The 22,373-nt window shown below is 38.0% G+C and overlaps 1 protein-coding gene across 3 annotated transcripts; it reads right to left on the bottom strand.

The window, feature by feature from the left end:
• Window positions 1–1,887: 1,887 nt before the first annotated feature.
• Window positions 1,888–10,076, bottom strand: LOC113068187 (glucagon-like peptide 2 receptor). Of its 3 annotated transcripts, none has more exons than XM_026240845.1 (14): window positions 9,948–10,076; window positions 8,390–8,592; window positions 6,818–6,914; window positions 6,630–6,734; window positions 6,330–6,451; window positions 6,147–6,253; window positions 5,547–5,703; window positions 5,265–5,424; window positions 5,089–5,149; window positions 4,463–4,529; window positions 3,873–3,961; window positions 3,666–3,804; window positions 3,370–3,411; window positions 1,888–2,421 (listed from the first exon to the last, which is right to left on the bottom strand). In XM_026240845.1, the coding sequence occupies exons 3-14, from the start codon at window positions 6,909–6,911 to the stop codon at window positions 2,086–2,088; spliced, it is 1,479 nt and encodes a 492-aa protein (XP_026096630.1). In that variant the 5' UTR covers window positions 6,912–6,914; window positions 8,390–8,592; window positions 9,948–10,076; the 3' UTR covers window positions 1,888–2,085. The 3 variants fall into 3 exon arrangements, with proteins under 3 accessions (XP_026096630.1, XP_026096631.1, XP_026096629.1); XM_026240846.1 differs by having other exon boundaries at window positions 8,344–8,568; XM_026240844.1 differs by having other exon boundaries at window positions 8,390–8,568.
• Between the last annotated feature and the right edge of the window lie 12,297 nt (window positions 10,077–22,373).

Genomic DNA, 22,373 nt, shown 5'->3' with positions numbered 1-22,373 from the left:
GTGTCTTGTAGCTAATGTTAGCAAAATGTTTTTCAAATTGTTCACGTCACGCACAACTTTTTTAAAAAAGCTGTGTTTTGCTTCAAAGCGAATTGTCCAACAGTCCAGCAAAGGTCCAAAACAACGGATCAAGTAGGGATAATGTTCTACGAAATGATGTTTTGGCTTGAGTTTACAGTCAGGAAATGCATCCTGGAGCAATTGCCTATGTACCGAGATGTTTTCTTCCAAATAGCATAGAGTCTGGTCAGTAAAAGAGGGTGTTGCCAAAAGTTCTACTATGTCTTTTAATTTAAGAATAACACCCCATGTCGCATCATTTTCTGGGATAAGTTCCCCAATCATCAATGGAATTAGTCGTAACAAAGTCCAGTTCTCATGACCATTTCCACCGATTGTACCATTGATGCTGAAACTGGGCTAAAAAGAAAATAAATGAATGATCATGAATAGGAAAAAATAAATGATTTATATTTAGATGATTCTCAATATATTACAGAATGATTTGATGCAGTGTGTGTGTAAAATGGCCATAAATAGTTTTCCCCATTATATCTATGTCTAATTCCCATATTAATGTGTTCTTGGGGCAACATGTAATGAAAAAAGAAGTGTAACAATGGGAGCAATAACTGGCAAGATTTTCTGTAAAGTAATTGGAAAATTAGTCACATTTAATTGATAACTACAAAATATGATCATATTTCCATAGGAGTGTTAAGTCTGATCACTAAATGAATGTCAGTCATGTTTCAGGGCCGAGGAGAGGAATGATGATGTAACTCTCTCTGAAGAAAGCACTGAATGTGCTCTGAACAGGACGTCCAGATTAAAACATCTCAGAGAAATCACTAGAATATAACGACCTCTACAGAGGATAAAAGTCTATTCCTGGGTCCCAGGAACATATAAACACATTTATTAACATATAAATCAGTTACCACTGTGCAAAAAAGCATAAATGATTGTTGGCTAATGTTTCTGAACAATCTCACAAACCAAAAATAGTAATAATATCAGTTCTTAATCTCTGATTTTAATCTGACAGTACATTTGCATGCACTCACTGCACAACAAGGCCCTCAGGTAACACACATGCAGTGTTTAATCCAAACGCATCAGATAAGATCAGGAGGTCTTCTGCTGTATAAACTCAGTCCACTGGCAGAAACACACGGTCACATTCACAATCATGCTCTGAGACCACACGCTAAAGATGCCAATAATACACAACTTTACTTCACACTCATTGGCTCACGAATAAAGCACTAGTCGAGCCAACAGTTTCATTTCAGTCTTCGACACGTATACTTGTGTTTAGCGTTGTTATTACTAGCATGCATCCATAAAAATCAAGACACCAAACTTTACAGTGAGCTGCTTGACGTAGATGCTAAGCAAACATGCAATGTTGCTAATTGTTTGTTTGATTTAATTGCACTGCTTTTGCAATGTAAAAAATATGATTTCAAACATCAAAATGATCAATATCAACAAATAATCAAGATGCAAATCAATGTATAAGTTAAAACAATGGCTCTCAACTGCTATATTTTGACATAAAAGTGCAGGAAAAAAATACAAAACGAAATGCATCTAGCAGCATAGTTAGGAAATGATACCAATTTATCATGCTGTTGGATCTATGGCATCATATTTCATATTTTCCACCTGTTGTCTGATGTAAAATCTTGGTTATGAAGCAAAACCATTGATAAAGCTGGTCAATATATATTGCATTTGAGCATCATAATCCCTGGGCTGTTTTCAGTCACAGTCCATCCCTGTCTTCACCACTCTTCTTCAGTTCAGTGTCACTTCAACTGAATCAAGTCTTCGATGAACTGATGTTTAAACAGCGATTTCAAATAAAAAACAAAAGAAATATGTTGAGCATTTCAGAGCGCAGATTGTGCAGCTCATTTCAAACACCTTGCATCATATACACATACAAAAATCAGGTATTAAAAACATTGTGGAAGCCATTTACAGTGGTTAAAGTGTCTGTATACATCCTTAATTACATATTTATAGAGAAATCAATCAGATGCAGGGGCTTCTGACAGAATGAGGAGGGAGAAGATGTTAAAACTTGCTCTCCTCTATGATCTCCTCCATGGTCTCTCCTGAAGTCATCTCCCCGTCGCTGCTGGAGAGGCTCTTCCTCATACAGGACTCCAGGCCGGAGCTCCGCCCACACACCACATCCTCTGCTGATTGGACGGTCACCTGCAGCTGATGTGCTTGTGTGGGGGCGTGGCTTCCCTCCTCATTGGATCCGCTCTGCTCTGTGGTTTGTCCAGGTCTCTTCTGAGAGCTCTTCCACAGGTGTTTGGGGTGAATGTCGGCGAAACAGTTGTGCACCTCAAAGTGGTTGGAGGAAACAAACAGCTGCCACCTCTTCTTCAGCTCGGCCTGGACCTAGAGGACACGTTTCCAAAGTTAGGTCTACGTGGAAAGATATTCTCACAGATAACCCTCGTAAAACATTCGGGTCTGTTTTGACCCAAAATAGATGCATAAAAGAATTGATTTAAAAAAAAAAATCATTTTTTAACAGAATTAGATTTGGAAATGTTTTAAGAGCCTTAAAATACACAGCTGTTTTTCAGATCATTTACAATTAGTTTTCAAAAGACATATAACCCTTTATGAAACAAAAGTGTTACGTTTCTTGTTCGGGTCATATTTGACCCAGGTTTGTATGGAGCACCATTAGTATCAAAAATATGTTATATAAAATTTCATATCAAGTTTTATTAGTGTCAAAAAACTGCTGACAAGTCTGTTGACAAACCACTACATCATTATTGTTTTATATTAATGTTTAAGTAGGTAAAATGAATTTATTTTGTTAATTTTTAGATTGATATTTATGTTGTTTTATTATAAATAAATCATACATTTTGACCATGTTTGAGCAATCATGAGTTATTAAACTTAAATTAAATTAAACAGACCTTAATTTATATTTGTTCCAATGGGGTTAATACTGGTAATTTGCATATTATATGATCTTATAATTTTAATATAATGATCAATTTAAATCAGATTTCAATATTTATTTATTTATTTTTTTGTGGGGCTGTTCATGTGGAATTTGAAATGTATCACAATTGTAATAATAAAAAAAAAACTTAAAATGCAGTAATAACAAGGTAATAACATGGTAACATTCAATATTTTTTTCCACATTCACTCATTAATGAGAAGCTGCTGATCAGATGCATGAAGGTTTTATTTAAAAAGTTATGACTGTTTTATATAAGAACAATTATTTGGTTCCAAATGGACCAAGAATGAAAAAAAGAGATTTGAAACGCATTATAAAGGTTAAAGTTTAAATCTTAATGTCATCACCAAACGTACCTCTTCATTTGCAAAACAGTACAGCACTGCAACTAAAAGACCCTGTTGAACAATAAAGCTCACAGTTAGAGGATCTGGTGATGCAAAAAAAAAAAAAAATGTTTGAAGGTTGTACATTAAGTAAAGATCATTGGAGTACATTTTACGAGAAATAACTATTTCAGTGTTTGTTTGTTTTTATTTCACACATAACTCAATGTGTTCCTGAACAATGTTTCTACATCTTCTTTTTTTATATTTTTTTCTTTTTTATCAGTGTACCAGTCTGCAAGGGAAAAAGCAGCATATTTTGTCACCTGGAAAGAGCTCAGGGTCAGATGGATGAAGTTTCGGGCGTAGCGGTTGATTCCCTGGACTGATTCATCTATAATCAGAGTGAAGACGATCTCGTGGACCCCGAGCAGAGGAATCAACACAAGCGTGGCTCTGGCTAAACTGAGACACATACAGACCGTGTCATCACCAGCACCTCAAGACTTCATGTGTGATGAGCTGGGACTGACCTGTATCTGTAGTCAGTGAACTTCACCTGGTCTGCCTTCAGCTTAGACAGCAAGAGTCTGATGATTCTGAGAAAAATGCAGAAAATGACCTAAAAGACAGATCGACATGTGAGTGCATGAACATATCCACAATTTTAATTTTGTATAATTTAAATTCCCTTGTATATTTTTTGTTTTGAGCTGGATTGTGTGTTAATGAAGTTTTGATTTTATTATTTTTATTTAATACTCTGTATTGCAGCAAAATTGATTTATATACATTGAAATGTATTACAAATGGATTTCTTTTATTTTACATGTACATGTATTAACCACTGATCTGCCTCTAAAGAATAAAGAGTTCAAGCTCATTTTGAGCATTGCTTGTGGATCAGCAGTGATGCAGCACGACTGATTCGATCCGCTCGTTCCCGTGCGCTTGTGAACAACACAAGAAGATTCACCTCAATGTGCCAGAAACTACAGTGAAATAAATCAGCAGAACAGATGTAAACCAGCGAACCCTGCTCTTCCACAGGCTTCAAACTGGATATCTGCAAACAAAAGAAAACAACTGCAAGAGAGAGAGATTCATCATACATCATACTCACAATCACTGATAATGTTATTGGGCCTCTGATTATCCACCAGATCCAGCTGATGTTATTTAACCAACAGCTTTAGAAACAGGAAACATACATTTTATTATATATGATTAACCATGAACAGATGAGTATATGCATTTTTGCTTACACATTACTTCAAGTCTTTATATTTAATGCATTATAAAAGTAGTTTTAATGCCTTGTATTTGTAAACACATTTACAGTACATTATGATACTTATCCATCCATTGTTGCATCTTTACAAAGTATATTTCATAAAAACACACTGCAAACCACTAATTTCATATGTAAATATTTTAATGCATTTTAATTTTGGTTCCAATAATTTATGAAACATTATAGTGCATTATAATGTACTTTATGATTTTATTCATAATGCATTATACATAAAAGCTTTAAGTGTTACCAAATTTATTTTAGCTGTGGTTACAATTATTTATTAAAAAATATAATGCCATTATATAATATAAACCCTTGTATTTGGTTTTATATACACAAGAACATTGTAAAAAAAAAATACCTCCTCACACAAAAGTTTTTTTTTTTTTTTTTTTGTATCACATGCAAAACGTATTTTTGAAGTGTCAATCAGTAGTTAAACAAACACATACCTTTTATTTTCATACAAAGCTTTGGCAACCGTCCAAGGAATCACAAACAGTAATGGAGTTCCTGAACGAAGTTATTGAATAAAAGTGGAGAATTATATTATATCATATTTCAATATAGGACATATTTTCAAAGAAATGGAAAGGAAAGAGTATTTTTATGTAGTAAAAGGCTGCACCCCATCCTATAATCATGTATTTCTTGAGAAGTCTTCTCCGGGTCAGAACTGCGGTGAACAGCAGCGTGTGCAGGAATATGGCCTCCACTAACAGCCAGAAGTAGTTACAGCCCACAAAATACTCCAGCGACACCTTTGAGGCCTTGCAGGCGAATGAAATCTGAAAGGTTGACATTTATATTAATGCATTTGTTTTGAAATAACAAACAGTAAGATATGTACACTTGAAATAATTCCACAAAACCAAATGAAAACCAGACACATAAAGGAATGTTTCGGTACCGTAGATTTGGTGTAGCTGTTCCATCCGATCTCATCCCTGGGCAGGTTGGTATACGCAACTTGTAATATAACCTCTTTTACAATGACTGCTGTTGCTCTAAATATGAATGATACAAAGAGATTCATGTGGATGTAGTTCCTCGTACAGTGAAGCTTCCTGAAAACAACAGGTAAAAATCATTTATTGCTTGGTCAGGGATAAATAACGTTAAGGTATCAGATATCTGGAGCCAGCCCTGGGCTGGGATGGAAAAAAGACCGTACAGGACAGAAATGAATCTATTTGATCAATGAAAACAAAGCTTGGAAATGTATGTACAAAAAAAAAAAAAAAAAAAATCAAATTGTATAAGTACAGTGACAAAGAACACTGGTTAAATGTAAACGCAGTAATCCGGAGTGATTAATCAGAGAACGCCTATGATCCAAATTAGTCAATGGTTTGTCATCATCTCCATGACCAATGGCACTAAACCATGTTTTACCAGTGAGATTATGGTTACAATAAATATTTGAGGAAAATATTTTTGCAAGCTATCTTAAAGTTACATTACGAAACATAAGAGGACAGGACATCGAGCCCTGCAGAACACCACTCACCTCAGAAGACTCATGATCAGAACAGCCAAGCAAAGTGAAGAAAAAGACAGCGAGTATCCTACAATGGACAAGACTCTCAGCACAGACTGCCGAAACACTTCTTCTTCCTGTGTATGCAGGATATTGTTATAAAAATAATACCTTGGTGGACACCAGACTTTAACGTATGGTAGCAATATTCACCTCGGACTTGAAGAAATGATGGTTTTCACACTCGGACTGATTCCTCCACACAGTGCTGGTATTCTCCTCAGTTCTCCAGGTCCCACCGACCGTGCATTCCCTGTACACATGTCCAGTAGCACCTGAAAAGGACCAGCACACATTTCTAAAATTAAAGTGTTACTCATGAGTAAATTGTACAATATCAGTCAGAAGTTTGGAACAATTAGGATATGTTAATATTTTTGAAGGAAGTGTCTTATAATGGAACATCTCATAAGATTTGAACTGTACTAAGACTGTAATCTTGTAAACCGTGACCTTCCTCGATCCATGGTAAGTACGGAGGGCAGGGTACAGATACGATCCCGGGAGATGAATGTGGCCAGCAGGCAAAAACATCAAACGTTCCATTGCAGAAAATTCCTACAGCGTGATTAGTACAAGGAATAAGAACAATCTGTTTATGTATAGATATTACAACATGTATTTCCACCGGCTACACTCACCAGTTCCAGTAGGGAAAGTGTCTTTCAGGAACCGTGTGCAGTTCTCTTGATATTCACCACGCTTATAGATCAGATCATCTAGAATGGAGCCCATGGCCTTTACAAAATCATAAAACATGACATTTATTCGCTGTTAATGTGTGGATTTAGTGTGATTATTGCACATTGAGTCACAATAAGAGCTGATGCAGAGCACATTTCAAACACCAGGTGGCAGTATTTATAATAATTCTCAGAGGAAGGGTCTCTAAAACATACAGTATCTTTCTCTCCTTTTAGCAATACATTTACCAAGATTTTAGCCACAAACATTACGTTTTTAGGAGTTTCTGTTTTGTTTAATCAGGACTCAATTAATAATCCCAAGGAGCGGTATTTACATTCTTTCTTAATTTACAATGCCAACTCCTGAATATCAGTTGCTTAGGCATAAAGTTAAACATTTCAAAACTACTTTAATATGTAGCGAATAAACGTGAGAAAATGATATCAAGATTACCGCACAACAGAAGCACTATGGGTTATAATAGCAACTTGCAAATCCGTCCACCTTTGATCAGGCTCTTCTAGAAGTTGAGGGGCATCGTAAATGTTGAATCACATCATAAATGTTTGAGAGTCACATTCAGATTATCATGTCTGAGTATATTCTCCAGAGATTCATGCCTGTCTGCTAAACTTTCAGGAATGTGGATTTATATGAGAGCTAAACTATGACACGTGGGCAGAGATATGCCCAGCTATTTATTCATTTGATACATGAGTACAATTTCTTTTACATTAAAATTGCTAGTAAATTTTAAACAATTACAAAGAAACGGCACGTAACAACGTGGAAATAAACATGCAATTTTGAAGCAGAAAAACTGAAATGGTATTTTCTTGTAAAAAAAAAAAAAAAAAAAAAAAAAAAACTTAAGGAAACTCTTATTTTATTATTTGGTTTATTTGAATTATTATTTGTTCTACTCCAAGTTACTTTTTTAACCAAATGTACTGTAAAAAAATTGTGAAGGATTTACTTTGAACTATTTTTTACTGAATTGAAGCAGAAAGTCTGAAATAGTATTTTCTTGTAAAACATACTCCAATAAACATCCAACCATGATTCAGTTCTTTTTTCTAGTCACTTCTTTAGAGATGTGACAGAGATGTGTAGAGGTGTGTGTGTGTGTGTGCGCGTGTGTGCGCGTGCGTGCGTGTGTGTGTATGTGCGCGTGCGTGCGTGTGTGTGTGTGTGCGTTTGCGTGTGTGTGTGAGTGTGTGTGTGCTTTTGCGTGTGTGTGTGTGTGTGTGTGTGCGTGCGTGTGTGTGTGTGTCTGTGTGTGTGTGTGTGTGTGTGCGTGTGTGTGCGTGCGTGTGTGTGTGTGCGTGTGTGTCTGTGTGTGTGTGTGTAGAGGTGTGTGTGTGTGTTTGTGTGTGTGTGTGTGTCTGTGTGTGTGTGTGTGTGTGTGTGTGTGTGTGTAGAGGTGTGTGTGTGTGTGTGTGTGTGTCTGTGTGTGTGAGTGTGTGTGTGTGTGTGTCACCTGGCAGCTGTACAGAAGCACAGTCAGACTCCAGCTCAGTATTCACCTGTCCATCAGCTCCTCTCACTCACAGCTGTCCTGTCCTCCTCTGGATCTCCTGATGATCATCTCACACAGATGAGAGCGAGAGACTCATGCTTCTGTTGTCTGATGTCCGTCTGAGAGCGTCTGCTTCACTCCTGGACCTTCCCAGCCAATCAGGATCAGGCAAGAGACGCCAGCTCACTGTTACAGCCAATGAAACACAGGCTTCAAAGAGAACAACCCAACTCATCAACTCTTTCATATCTATTATCAGATCATCAAAACTAGAGACAAACACAGGTCACAGAGTCAGCTTTGTTTAAATGCATTACATTTTTGTATATTTTAAATTAAATCTATAATTAAAAAAATAATATTAAAAAAAAAGATTAAAAAGTAACAACATCCACAAAACAGGGCCTGAAAATGAAGTCACCTTTTGATTTTCAACATTTATATATTAAGCAGATATAATAATAATAATAATAATAATAATAATGATAATAATAATAATAATAATAATAATAATAATAATAATAATTTACCCAAAACGTTTTTTATTCAACTACTAAAATTGACCGGTAAAAAGAGGCGTTTATACATCAGAAAATGTTCAAGCTATATAATTCGATATTATATGAGCTGCTTTGTTTCCTATTTCTTGAAATGATGTTTGAACTTTAGCCCTGTTGCCAAAATGAAGGAGTTTTAAACTCTGATTTGTGTGGTTAAATAATATAAAATCAAACAGAAACTCATTAAAACCACAGCCACAATAACTGCACCAGAAACAGTAACAATGATGCAAATTCAGTCTAAATAAAACTAACATATCAAGGGCATGTTTGGGACCAAATATTGGTTTGAAGCTTCTAATAAATGTCTTATAAACTGAAGAAAAATATTAGCTTGATCCATTTTTCTTACAATAACTTGAGCAACAGGGTTGAATTGTTGAGGTTTTGGACTGAGGTCAACACTAAACTTGTCTAAATATGAATAAAATAGAAAGTCTAGCAGAAGTTGTAGTGTAGTTTAGTGCAATGCTTTATAGCACAGCTGGTCAATCCTGCTTATATCAAAGTAAATCCCTCTTATGAGCCAGTCATCATCATCTAAAAGCCTGTGGGTTCTTCTTTAACCTGAACTCAGCCATTTATCAAATAAATAACACCATGCAGACGCCTAGCTAATAGAAATTAACTTCACTAGACCTTCTGCAGCATGTAAGTACCTCACCCGTTAGCATAATTACCTGCCATAATCTACAATGATCTGCTTTTAACAGTCTGCTAATAAGGATAGGGATTTAATGTTCTTTATTCAGGAAGTCAGTTACGATGCATTAACAAAATGGAAGTGAATTGATTGTCATTAATGCGTCAGACACATTTGCACATGCCTTCTACTTTAATACCATGCATATTATGCATATATTAAAATATGAACATCTTCCAGCACTTTTAAGTTTATTATCTAAATCTCTTTAGTAAAGCCTTTAGTACTTCAGGATCACTTTGCAAAGGTGTTACTAATGCAATTCAAACCAACGCACAATGAATTAAAGATGTAGTACTTACATGTAAGAGCTCATCTAAAGAGTAGAGAAGACTACTGAGATTTTAAGGAACATCTTAAGCTTCTTCTGTTGAGATATTTAAATTATAATCCCTGTGAATTTGGCATTTTGAAACCTAATAGTTTATTAAACAATCAAATCAATGGCTTGCTTCTGAGTTTCTGTGACGAAGCGTCTGTCTGCATGAAGGTCAGTCATGTGTGCTGCGTGCATGCGTCCGGTCAGCTTTCCTGCGTAAACGAACTGGGCAACGAACTGAAGTTCTCATGATCTCTCTCGCAGGGTCAAGACGAGCCACAGACATACAGAACAGAACAGATGATAAACAAACGTGCAGGAACATCAAACTTACTCTTAAAAAAAAATCAAGAGATTCAAGAACAGCCAGATCACTACTGCTACAGTTTATGATGAAAGATACACATTACTCTGAATAATTAAGATTTTTTTAATAATCTATTCTGTTCACAAAAGCTTTTCTACAGTAGTTTTCTCTTTCAGAACTGATAAAGCTTAGTTATGCTTGTTTCACCATGCACATTCATTTCAGCACTCGTGTTACATGCAATAAACGTAAATCCAAGTAAAGTGCTGGCACTGAAAATATACACTATACACCTATTTATCAGCAAAATATTTCACAATATAGACTTTTATGAAGTAACATAAAATATCGGAGCGAGCTACTCTCCGATTGTTTAAAGAAGCCATCTGTTCTACACGGTGACAGACACACAAACTATTCACTAAATCTGACTGAATCCAGTGATTTAAGCACTTTATTGCTGCACTTTGGAGTTCGACTCTTGATAACCATTTTATTACTGATGGATGTTAATAAACAAAAACTAGATGTGGTAATCACATCTCTTGAAATTCTGCTCAAAGCCTCAGCTCTGTCACATTTCGTATTTTACTGATATAATGAGCAGGATACTGAAATTATGGATACAGGTCACATTAACAACAATAGTAATAATAATAATAATGCTGCTGGATCTTCATGGAGCCATCAACACTGAAGCAACCTTTATTTTTTTAGAAAGTACACTTGGCCTCCTCAAGCTAAATATTTCAAGTTAGGAGGACAACAGCAGATCATTTCTGATCAGCACAAGTTCACGGCGAGCACAGATAGCATTCCAAACTATCAGGACTTTTCAAGATAACGACCTGAGACTCATCAAATGTTGTGCAAGAATAATTAAACATGGAAAACACTCTCAAGGAGCACTCAGTAATGGTCCAGAGCATCCGAAAAACCCATGTGAGAAAAACTAGACAGACATGCCGCAGGAATTTGGAAGAGCTGAGAAGAGGTTTCCTGCTGTTAATGAATGTCATGTTTGGAAAGCTTTGTTTGGTGACCCTTACATCAAGGAATGGTAAACCAGACTCTTACTTCATCCACTTTAAAGGAATAGGTCAGGAATAGATCCGAGATCAGGATGAGTTTGTGTCTTCATCAGGTTTGTAGAAATGTAGCACTGCATCAGTGTCTCATCAGTGGATGCTCTGCAGTGAATGGGTGCCGTCAGAATCCTAAAATCTAGTAAATGTGTAGTCTGTATATATTAGAAATGTTCTGTGCCATGTTTTCTCTGCTCATTTAAGTGGATTTAGTTGATGTGTCCAAGTTATGCAAGTTTTTGTGTCTTGAGGAAAATATTTAAGAGGTGTACTTGAACTGTTCATGGCTGAATTTGTCCTCTGGTTTCAGCTTTATCATCCTTATGTTTGGGCGTGATTGGTAAACACATGACTTTGTGGGGGGATTTTTCAGCTCATTTCTCACTGTTTATGGCCAGCTGTAATGGGTTAAAGTGTGTTTGGTGCTCTGGACAGGAGCTATCTGGCAAATGTAAACAGGTTGCATGATAGATGCATAAATTGTTTGGCCTGCAAAGTCATTAAAATGCGGTGCATGTTTTGATTTTAAACTTTTATTTTTCATTTTCAGCTCCAGGTGAACCGAGAGAAGAAGTGTGTTGACAGCATTATGCATTATATACTGTATGCAAGTGTGCAAACTATTATCTGTGTGTTTACATAATACAACACTAATGATGCAACACGTTTTACAGCATAATTTTAGAAAGAAAACTCAATTTAGCTTTTCTTGGAAAGTTTGTGAATGCATGTGATCGTTCAAGGGATTTTTCACCCAAAATTGAGCATTAGCTGGAAATGTGTTCACCCACAGATCATCTCAGATGTAGAGTTTGTGTCTTCATCAGGTTTGTAGAAATGTAGCACTGCATCAGTGTCTCATCAGTGGATGCTCTTCAGTGAATGGGTGCCGTCAGAATGAGAGTCTGATAAAAACATCACAATAATCCACAGCACTCCAGTCCATCAGTGAACATCTGGAGAAGACAAAAGATGAAACTCATCCAGCATTAAGAACTTTTTAACGCATGGCAAATGGACTATGTCTGTCCTGTACATCTCCAGATCATGCCATCAGGAACTGCTCCGTTAGACCCCCACATCTAGTCGTGTGTACGATTCAACTTGAACTAGTTAATTCCTCATTGTCCCTTCTCCCAGTTCAAATCCTCACACCTTCATCCTCTGTTCATCCCCTTCTCGTTCATCCTCTCCTATGGGAACTTCATCTCTCAAGCCCTCCTAAACAGACTCAATCTACCCAGAAAGCGGCAGCCCGGGTCAAGACGATTCATGGAAAGCCACTGGGCCGTGGAAAGGTGAATTATCGAGCCTCGCGGAACCTGGCCGAACATCGCCACCATGTCACGCAGGTTCCACAGTCCAGTTCCTCAGGTACAACATCACCCCGGAAGGTATCCAGATGGACCAGGTGAAAGTAACTGCCATCAAACAGTGGCTGCTTCGACAGTCAGTAAAGGAAATACAGTGATTCTTAGGATTTGCCAACATCTATAGAAGATTAATTGACTGGTTCAGTCGACACACAGTACTCCTTACCTCTATATCTATCTGTCCTCCAACCCAGATGCCCACCAAGCCTTCCACTGTCTCAAGGAAGCATTCAGCACGGCCCCCATCCATTGTCATCCAGATCCTCAAGTCCCCTTTGTAGTGGAGTAGGGGCCGTGCTATCACAGAATCAAGGTGAACCTCCCTGCCTTCATCCTTGTGCAAACTATTCCCTGAAACTGACCTCTGTGGAATAAAACTATGACATCAGCAAACAGGAACAACTGGCCATCAAGTTGGCTCTGAGCCTCTTCACCTTTCACAGTCATAACCGACCACAAGAACTTCTCAGAGAATATCTCAGAGATGCCAAGCGTCAAGTTCACTGGGCCTTATTCTTTACACGGTTCCATTTCGTTATCACTTCTTGTCCCAGAAACCAAAATCCCAAGGCTGACTCTCTCTCCCGGTTACATGCATCAGATCAACCCTCAGTCACCACAATCAACTCAATCATCAGCACTGAAATTCACAAGATCACAATCACCTGACTACTGATTTACCACACCTGCTGTAGCCGATCAAGTTCCCCTACACAAGCACTCTCATTTCACTCAATCAGTAGCTGTGTCCAAATTCAGGGTCTGCATCCTCCTTAGGATCCTTCCTACCCGGTTGAAGGAGGATGGGTCCTCCGACGACCGCAAAAACCGGAAGTCGGTGTTTGTGAATTTGGACAGCCTACCCTTCTTTCAGTTCCCTCCCTTACCCGTTGCTCATATCCTGTCGCCTAGCAACCGTGACAGCGCTAAGCAAGACACGGGTGAAGAGCTCATGGTTCTCTCCCCGGAGCTTTATAAACACTTCTGTCTGCTCTTTCGTCCTTAGAAGCGTTAAAAACAGCTTCGATCACTAACAAATAAGCTGTGTGTAAGGGGATATTCACACAGGCAGTAAGGAAGAAGCTAGTTTACGAAAGTAAACTTTTTTTTTTTTTTACATATACACGTACAAATGTAAAAAAAAAATAAAAAAATGCTTAACGCTAAAACAAAATGCCTAACCAGAAAACCACTAAAAATATATATTTTTGAAAAGCCAGTTTTTAAAAGACATCGAAAATAATACTCCTCCCCCACTCCGCTACCGCTCGCTTCGTCCTGCCGAAAAGAATTATGGGATAGGTAGGACGCGAAAGGATCCACCACACCCATCCTTCCAATTCGGGGAAAAGGAGGACGCATTTGTGGGCCGCATTTGAAGGATCCTACGAATTTGGACAGCCTTCGTCACGGCGCTGTGACGTAACATCCTTCAAATGAGTCCTCCGAAGGATGTAGACCCTGAATTTGGACACAGCTAGTGTCCAGTCTACCATTCACACTGGTTGAACCACGCCAGACTCCCATATACTAACCTGTGTGTTCTTACCCTCAGAAGATTCCCGTCTTTCCTCCGCTCCGATTCTCCACCGAACCTCACCTTTAGAGTCCATTCTCCACCAGCTCCGGCTACACGCTGCACTCACTCTCCAGACTTCAGTTCTGTCAGTAAAGACTTGGATTTAATATACCTTTTGTGTCTTAAAACCTCAGTATGTGACAACTACAGGAGTTTATAAATGTGTATATTAAACACGTTATTGAATTAAAATTAGAAGTACCTACCCAAAAATACTTGAAAGACATTTAAGAGGCAGTATTATTATTCTTTTATATATATATATATAAATTCTTAATGCAAAACCTTGTAAAGAACACTGGAATAAAGGAGGCAGATTGTAGTGGTTTTATAATATGCCTGTCTTCAAGGCTTATAAATCATCAATTAATGTAAGCCACTGGCTAACGTTCTGCTAAATAATAATTCTGTTTTAAACCAGTGTGTTCAGCTAATCTAATGAAGACTGTTTTATTTCCAGCTTAGGCATGGGTTTTTCTTCAGTTTCTTCTCAGAGGGAACATCTCTTCTCTCCATACTTACTACATTATTGGCATGACAGAGCAGTTCAAACATATTACAACGTAGCTGACCCTTTGCAAAGAGCCTTTGTGGCTCTTTAATGTGTGGTAACAGATCACTGTAGTGCCAGTTCAGGCGATCATCTCTTCCACTTTACTAGTAGTTATAGCACAAAATAAACATGAATGAACATCAGAGGGTATCTTGTTTCAACACGAACATTTTTCAAGTTCAGGTCCACCAACATTAAACTACTCTCCTGTCTGGTTTATTTGTCAATCAAAATGGCAGATTCTGATATGATTGGTCAGATCGCCTGTCAATCAAAGTCCCTGCTAAGAGGCAATCGATGCTTTGATGGTGATTGGTTAATGCTAGCCTCCTCTGTGGATTTTTTTTTTTGTGTGTGCATTTAAATCATTGAGAAATAGAGTCGCTCTGCTGACGTGGTGTAATACTCCATGATGACTGGTGAATTTTATTTTATTTTTTTATCAACTGAGTCAAGTCACCCTTATTTATATAGTGCTTTAAACAAAAGAAGTGTGAAAGGGTCCATTGAGTGAATGAATGCATGAGGCTCCTATATCTCATTCTGTACCAGGAGATAGACCGAAACGGATGTTCCTAACGTGATGGAGAACGAGGCACGGGGGACATGGACAGGACCTGTGTCCTCTGGTGATGTGGAGTGTGTTGTTGACTGAGGCCGCACAGGATGTGTTTCCCTCTTGACTGGACATATACGGTGGTCTCTCTGCTGCTCGGAGAATGTACACAGATGAGCATTAAGATGTTTTTAACTCAAATATGAATCCATAATGCATAATATTGGTGTTTCTAGTGAAAAGGCCATTTTGTCTGAATCAGGAGAGATATATGCAAAGGTCAAGCACCATTTATGAGCCAAAACAGATCTAAACAATCATTGTGATGTTTGAAAGTGAGGATATTTTGGGGTATAATCAGCTTAATAAACTGCTTTATGAGAGCAGCTTTCAGAGGAACTCAAGTGCTGCTCTGTGCATGGGAAGTTTAGGTAGTAAATCTAAAGAGACGTCTACTTTAACAACACAGTGGAACTGACGTCTTCTCCAGAGTCATTACCTAGATACAGTGGTAAACACATCCCGCTAATATCAGTGCTGATGACCCAAGAGTAAGGGCCAGCGACGGAGATTCAGATTCAGACCCAGTGTGAAGACAGTCCAGCTCCTCAGGCTGAAGATGGATGTTAAATAAAGCAGTGATGGGAGTCCTGAGGTGCAACGCCTGGCCGTCTGTGTCAGAGAAAGACTGAGTGAAGCATTCAGGAGGAATTATCCGGCAGTGACACGCCACTCACCTCTCAATAATCCTGTTAAAGCACAAGCCCTTGAACACGGCTCGTCCTCTCTGGGTTTCATTTGCTTTCACATCAAGCGATACCCAGACTCACCATTAGCTCACGGAGATGCATTTCTCCACGGATATATTGCCAATTTATTATTCCCTCAATGGCAAATGAGTTTGCTTTGGTTGGTCTCTATATCAAGGCGATGAGGGCAGAGCGACCTGTGGATATTGCAGTTGTGTTGTTGGTTTGCAAATGATGAATTAAGGAAAGATGAATTCTTGGAAGAGGGTGTGTTCACGGCAAGCTCTTGGCTGATGGATTTAATATTTAGACTGTCTCACAGTCGTACTAAGATCATCTAAACACTGCACAGATAAGCCAGAGCGAGCCGGGTGTCAGGACCTGAGTGAGAGCAGGTTCAGATAGATGTGCAAGGTTCAAACAATCATGACGATTGCATGCGATTCTTATTAAGTTATGCCTTTCTTTTTTGTTTTTAATCAAGAGTTTGCATTTGTAAAAATCTATTTGCTAACATATGCACTAGCTAGCCAGTCATGACATGAACTAATGACAACAGTAATAATTTTACAGCAATTTTTTGGCACAGGAGCAGTTCCACAGAGAGGAAAAGATGCTGTTTGGCATCAGTGGATATTTCTTCTTTATTGAAACAGAGCCAGGGGATGAAATCCAACTAAAAGTGAGCTCAAACTCAAAGCCTGCGTTTGCATGAATGTACTGTGTGTTCTGCGTCTGCTTCTGTAGTGAAGCTGCTTATAAGGCCATGACGTGCTGTCTGTATTTCTAAAGCTTCTGTTTGACCCCAGGAATGGACTGAGATAAAACAGAGTCCCAGCTGGCTTTACTCACACGTATACTCTATCCTCCATCACACACGGCCTGCTCAAATACTCTAGATGAAAACATGATCACAAGTGTCTTTAAAATACTGAACAGCTGATGTGATCTCACAGGGAAACTTATGAAAGCAATCACAGTTTGTAGTGGAGAAGATGTTTAGATCTGAGCTTTAATAAGTGACATCTAAACGCTGTTTATTCCTTTAACACAAGTTAAGCTCAGCGGACATAACTGGACACATTTTACAATAAACTTTCATTGTTAACATGAACTAACAATTACCAATTCTCCTAAAGCATTAATTAATCATAGGTAATTGCAACATATACAATATTTAAAATCAAAACTTGTATCTCTTGGTATTATTTAATGAACCTGAGCTACCATGAACTTACATACACATGTACTTTTAACTATCATTAACAAAGATTCATAAATACTGTAACACATGTATTGCTGGTTGTTAGCTAATGCTAATGAAAAAGGTTATAAATAAAGTGTTACCACATAATTTGTGACAATGTTGATTTTTAAAACAGTAATTAACATTTAAGATCACTATGAGTCACAATGGAAACAGAAAAAAGAATTTAAAGGCAGAAATGTCAATTGTCAAATGTGAATTAACATTCTGCCTGAAATGCTGTTGATTGAGCTTGACTTGCACTGAACCCAGATGTGCATTCATGTTAGTTCACGTTCATCAGTTTTTATCTGATGCAGCGCCCGGTCGAGAGCCAGACGAGCAGACGAGCAGACGCACACATCCACCATCACGTTCTGTTATAAACACCATCAATTCTGCACGTCTTCTCTCGGTCTGAGGCCAGGTGTGGAGAATCACAGGCTTTGTGAACTTTCTGCTGCTGTATCATGACCAGATTTGGACACACGTCATGTGGTGAGGAATGAAAGACCTCTGCAGGATGGAAACAGCAGAAAACCATCAGCCGAAGACCATTACATTGAGTCAACACAGAATGAACTGAAGAAATGCTTTCATCCAAACGTGCAAAGACCTACATGACAAAAACGTTCTGTCTTTTGCATATTTATATTTCTTGCGTTGGTGATTATTGGTCAACATTTAGAATTGAAACTTTTGATGCAAAGTTGAAATCATCTGATTTCTGACAAGCTTTATGAACTGCATGTGAGATATATTCAGATAATCACCTCCAGGGATAGCGGCTGAAGTCATGCAGAAGCAGTTTGGTTTGAAAGAGAAACAGGCTGAACTGCTGTCCTGAGCACATTTGTTAAATATTATATTTGTAACTTTAAGGACATGTTTGATGGCAACTCCATCATTCAATGCACTGCCGGTGTTTTATCATCATTACGCAGGAGTTACAGGAAGGATGTGTCTCTATGTTGTGTTCAACAGGGGGCAGTACAATCCCGAAAACAAATCAAGTCTGGCATTAGATTTTAACAAGCAGTGTTTGGCTGCTCTCTGAGAATGTTCCCACATGTTGACCATATGTCCTCTTAGTATTCGCATTTCTCTGACCGTTCTCTGTCTTCTTGCACGCTGTGATTGGTTGATCATGTACATTTGTATGTTGTTGTGCGGTTTCTGAGGAATTCTGACTGTTTTTAATGGAATGTTGTGCGGTCTCTAAGGTGTTCTGTCTGTTTTCAGCACGGTTGCTAGGGTGTGAAGTCTCACATTTGATAAATGTCTTAAATGCTACAGCACATCCTGTTTACTTCTTGAATTGTGTAAACACTCAAACTAATTTGAAACCTTCAATTCTGCATCACGTTTGAAATTGAATTCATGATCGATTCATCCCTAATGATGATTACTTTGGCTTATCATAAAGGTACAATGTAAGATGTTATTGTGTCTGTCATTAAACGAAGGCAGAGAGCATGTTGTAACTCATCGAGAATCCTAGATTTGATCAGAGAGAGAGCTGGTGTAATTAATAACAGCACAGTCCAATCAGACAGCCTTCAATTAACACCCTGACCTGTGGTTGTAACTGGATGACCCTGACGGATGATTTCTGGTGCCAGGAGAGGACATGGGTGAGAGATTTAAGAGCATCTCCTCTCATTAACACAACACGGGACGGGTCCCTGCTGCTTCCACACACTTTCACTGGAGACCTGTGATTGGCTGCCAGCTTGCCCCGCCCACTCTCTCTCCACTCTTTGAATCAAAACAACATATCATGTTAATCGTGCTATATATATAATATATAATGTTATGTGCATTTTTACCAGTCCATGTAGCCAGAAAAATTATTATTTAAATATGTCTAATTTCTCTCGCTCTCTTTCTACATATACACATTTTAGGTATATATATATAATATTTGAAGAAGAAAAAAAATATCCAAAAAAAAAAAAATATATCTAAAAGCACATACACACACACAATTATATTATTAAAAATTCATAAAAATTCATAAAAAAGTTATCCTATTTTTTTTAAATAAATTTCCTGCATTAATCCTTTTTTATTTATTTTTTACAATCTCTCTCTCTCTCTCTCTCTCTATAAAATTTATATTTGTATGAATTCATTTAATTTTAAAATCGTAATAAACAAACAAATAAATATAAATGTTCTTTGCTGCTGTGGCTCACACAGAAACTGTAGGAACGAATGTTGTAGAACACAGTGACAGGAACCTGAGGAACGAGATGGAAGAAGAAGGGTCTTGTGAGAACATCTCAAATGAAACAGAAGCGAATGTTTCCTGCAGGTTTCTGCTCCGTCCAGGACAGCTTCCAGATGTGCAGGAATCCTGTTATAGACTCATTCCCTGTCTCTCTGTGGTGTCCTTGCTCTTTATCCCTCAGACAGCTGCTGATTCCTTCAGATGGATGTGAGGAGGACGAGCTTCATCAGCTGGAGTCCACTGAAAACATGGATGTCAAGGGATTACTGATGTAAGAAAATACTCATCTAATTTGATCTAGGTTTGACAGACATAATTCTAGGCATGTTTATATATATGTGTGTGTGTGTGTGTGTGTGTGTGTGAAACAGGTTTGGGTACAAAACCCTAAAATGAAATGACTGTGAAACAAAGCCCATAGAGACTCTATTCTTGTCATAACAGAAGAAAATGCACAATGATGTACTTCTTCACAGATCGAATCTAAACTCGATGTATTACACACTGCTCTTTTAACAAGATGTTTCCAGAAATGCTTCAGGAATTTAAACAGAATTAAAATTTTGACCTGGAAATGATTTTCTTTTTCCCAAAGTTGCTTGTTAATGTCATGGCATTGGACTTAAACTGAAAGGGATGGTTCACCCTGACATAAAGTTGCTGTTCATTTGCTCATCTTTCAGGATATCCAAGATGAAGGAGACTTTATATTCTTCAATATTACAGTAAAGAAAATTTTTAGCCGATCATCAGCCTCTGGCAAATGATTCAGTTCATGAGCGAATCGTTCTTTTGAATCGGTTCCTTTGGTTGAAAGTGTTGAATCAGTTCATTGAATCAGACTGAATCGTCTGAAACAGCACAGATCTTATTCACTTTAAATGCTTTAGACATGAAGTGAACTGAACCTGAACCTGAAACGAACCACATTGCAGTAAAGAATCAGATTTCTCTGTTTGTCTGAGGCTCTGGATTACAGGTAATAATGTTGTAATTAATTTTCAGTTTCTTCACTTACATTTTTATGAATCACCAAGGACCATGATTTTAGCTAAAAATCCTCTACATAAAAAAAAAATAAAAATAAAATCAAAACCCACCTACCTATGTCCTGTTCATTTTGACCACAGCACAAGTGTAACAAGCTGGAGGAAATGTCTCAGAAATTGCGAGCGATTTTTAAAAGGTGTGTGGTTTTTGACTGAACATCCAGTAATGTGCAGATTGTGAGTGCAGCAGAAGGGTTAACACGGCGAGACACGGTCCTGAGTCTGATCTGGTGTTGGATGATGGATGCACACATCAGCTCATGTCTGACCGCGCCGCTCGTCCTCACTGTGTATGTGTGAACAGTAATATTCAGTGGAACGACCACACACACAGTTTCTCTCCAGTCCCTGCGTGTGGCCTGATGTGTTTCTGATGGATGAAGGTCTGTCTCAGCTGGGGATACGGCTGTATCTTTAGCATCAATCACTGACCAGGGACAAATGAACCAGCGCTGAGGAAACACCAACAACACAGAATACAAAGAGGCAAAGAGACCAGACTCCTGGGGATTCTGTTGGGTTTGCATGAGGAGATTCATGCTCAGAGCTGTGATGTTTCTATCAGCTGTTTGGTGAGAGGAGGAGCAGGCATTAGTCAGCACAGATTGCATTGAAAGTTTTGTATTGTTGTCTCATCCTGAAGTAAAAATGCAAAAGAGCTGGGTAATTTTGCTGCAAAGTGAATCCTGCATGCCTTCGAGCTAAAGCATATGTTTGCATTGTTTCTGTGAGAGAGATGGCGGTGGGTAGCTGGTGACAACACACTTTTTTTAGACACTTTTTAGTGATGGAAAAAGCTAAATATTGATTTACAGTAAACACAAGATGTAGGCACAAACTGCAGAGCCACAGAAGCAGATGTAAGGTCATCGATCCCTCTAATCCTCCCTAAAGCCCTCGGATAAATTCAGGAATATTTGAGGAAAAACATGACATTTCCTGAACGGTTCAGTCAAATCTCAGTTTCTGCAGACATTTCAGTCCCATCTCACGGTCACAATTAGTGTTATTAGCTCATGTAAACGCAGACTTTTTGGCTCAGAGAGAATGGAAAGTGGATCAATGAGAGATAGATGCACAATAAATAAAAAGAAAAAATCTTCTGAAGACCTCAACAACAATGTTGTTTCATATGTAACCATGAAGTAAAAAAATAGATATTTTACTAACACTGGGCTCATTGGAAAAAATGTGCCTTTCTTCACCTTATTTATGTAAAATTCTAAAAACCTACCTATAGATACCAGTTTCCAGCTGAAATTAACTCTTTCACACAGATTATGATTAAAGGGCAAATTATTGATTAATGAACACTTATTTTTGGGTGGTTTCCTGTTCAATAAAAAAAAATTCATAGTACATCAATTACAGTTTCCCAAAACGAACAGATTTTGAGTTTCTCATCTGATAAGCAGCTCCATGTGTGTGTGTTCTCTGCTGTAGTAAACTTGCTCAGTAGTGCACCCGGTGCAGCATTGCTCTTGTGATGTGAAGCGCTCGGGTACGAGTCCCTCAAACACCAGTCACCATAAAAGAGCTCCGAGACTTGAGGAAGAAACATAAAACCACATGATTGCTGCAGCAGATGGGTTTATCTCACGCTTGATTTTGTTAAAAACATTGGTTAGGTTTAGGGTCCGGTTTACTGTTCAAATGTGACTGAGTGTTATGTTTTATTT

The sequence above is a fragment of the Carassius auratus genome, linkage group LG37M (assembly GCF_003368295.1).
Source record: "Carassius auratus strain Wakin linkage group LG37M, ASM336829v1, whole genome shotgun sequence".
Lineage (NCBI taxonomy): Eukaryota > Metazoa > Chordata > Actinopteri > Cypriniformes > Cyprinidae > Carassius > Carassius auratus.
The sequence above is the reverse complement of the archived record's forward strand: the minus strand, read 5'-3'. Positions and strand labels throughout refer to the sequence as shown.

What these genes read in the sequence shown, in the direction of transcription:
- LOC113068187 (XM_026240845.1), bottom strand. Translation starts at nt 6,911, where the DNA reads ATGGGCTCCATTCTAGATGATCTGATCTATAAGCGTGGTGAATATCAA. An exon ending in CTTACCATGGATCGAGGAAG is followed by an intron (nt 6,452 to 6,629) that starts GTCACGGTTTAC and finishes GGTCCTTTTCAG; the next exon opens with GTGCTACTGGACATGTGTAC. An exon ending in ACTGTTTTGCAAATGAAGAG is followed by an intron (nt 2,422 to 3,369) that starts GTACGTTTGGTG and finishes CGTGTCCTCTAG; the next exon opens with GTCCAGGCCGAGCTGAAGAA.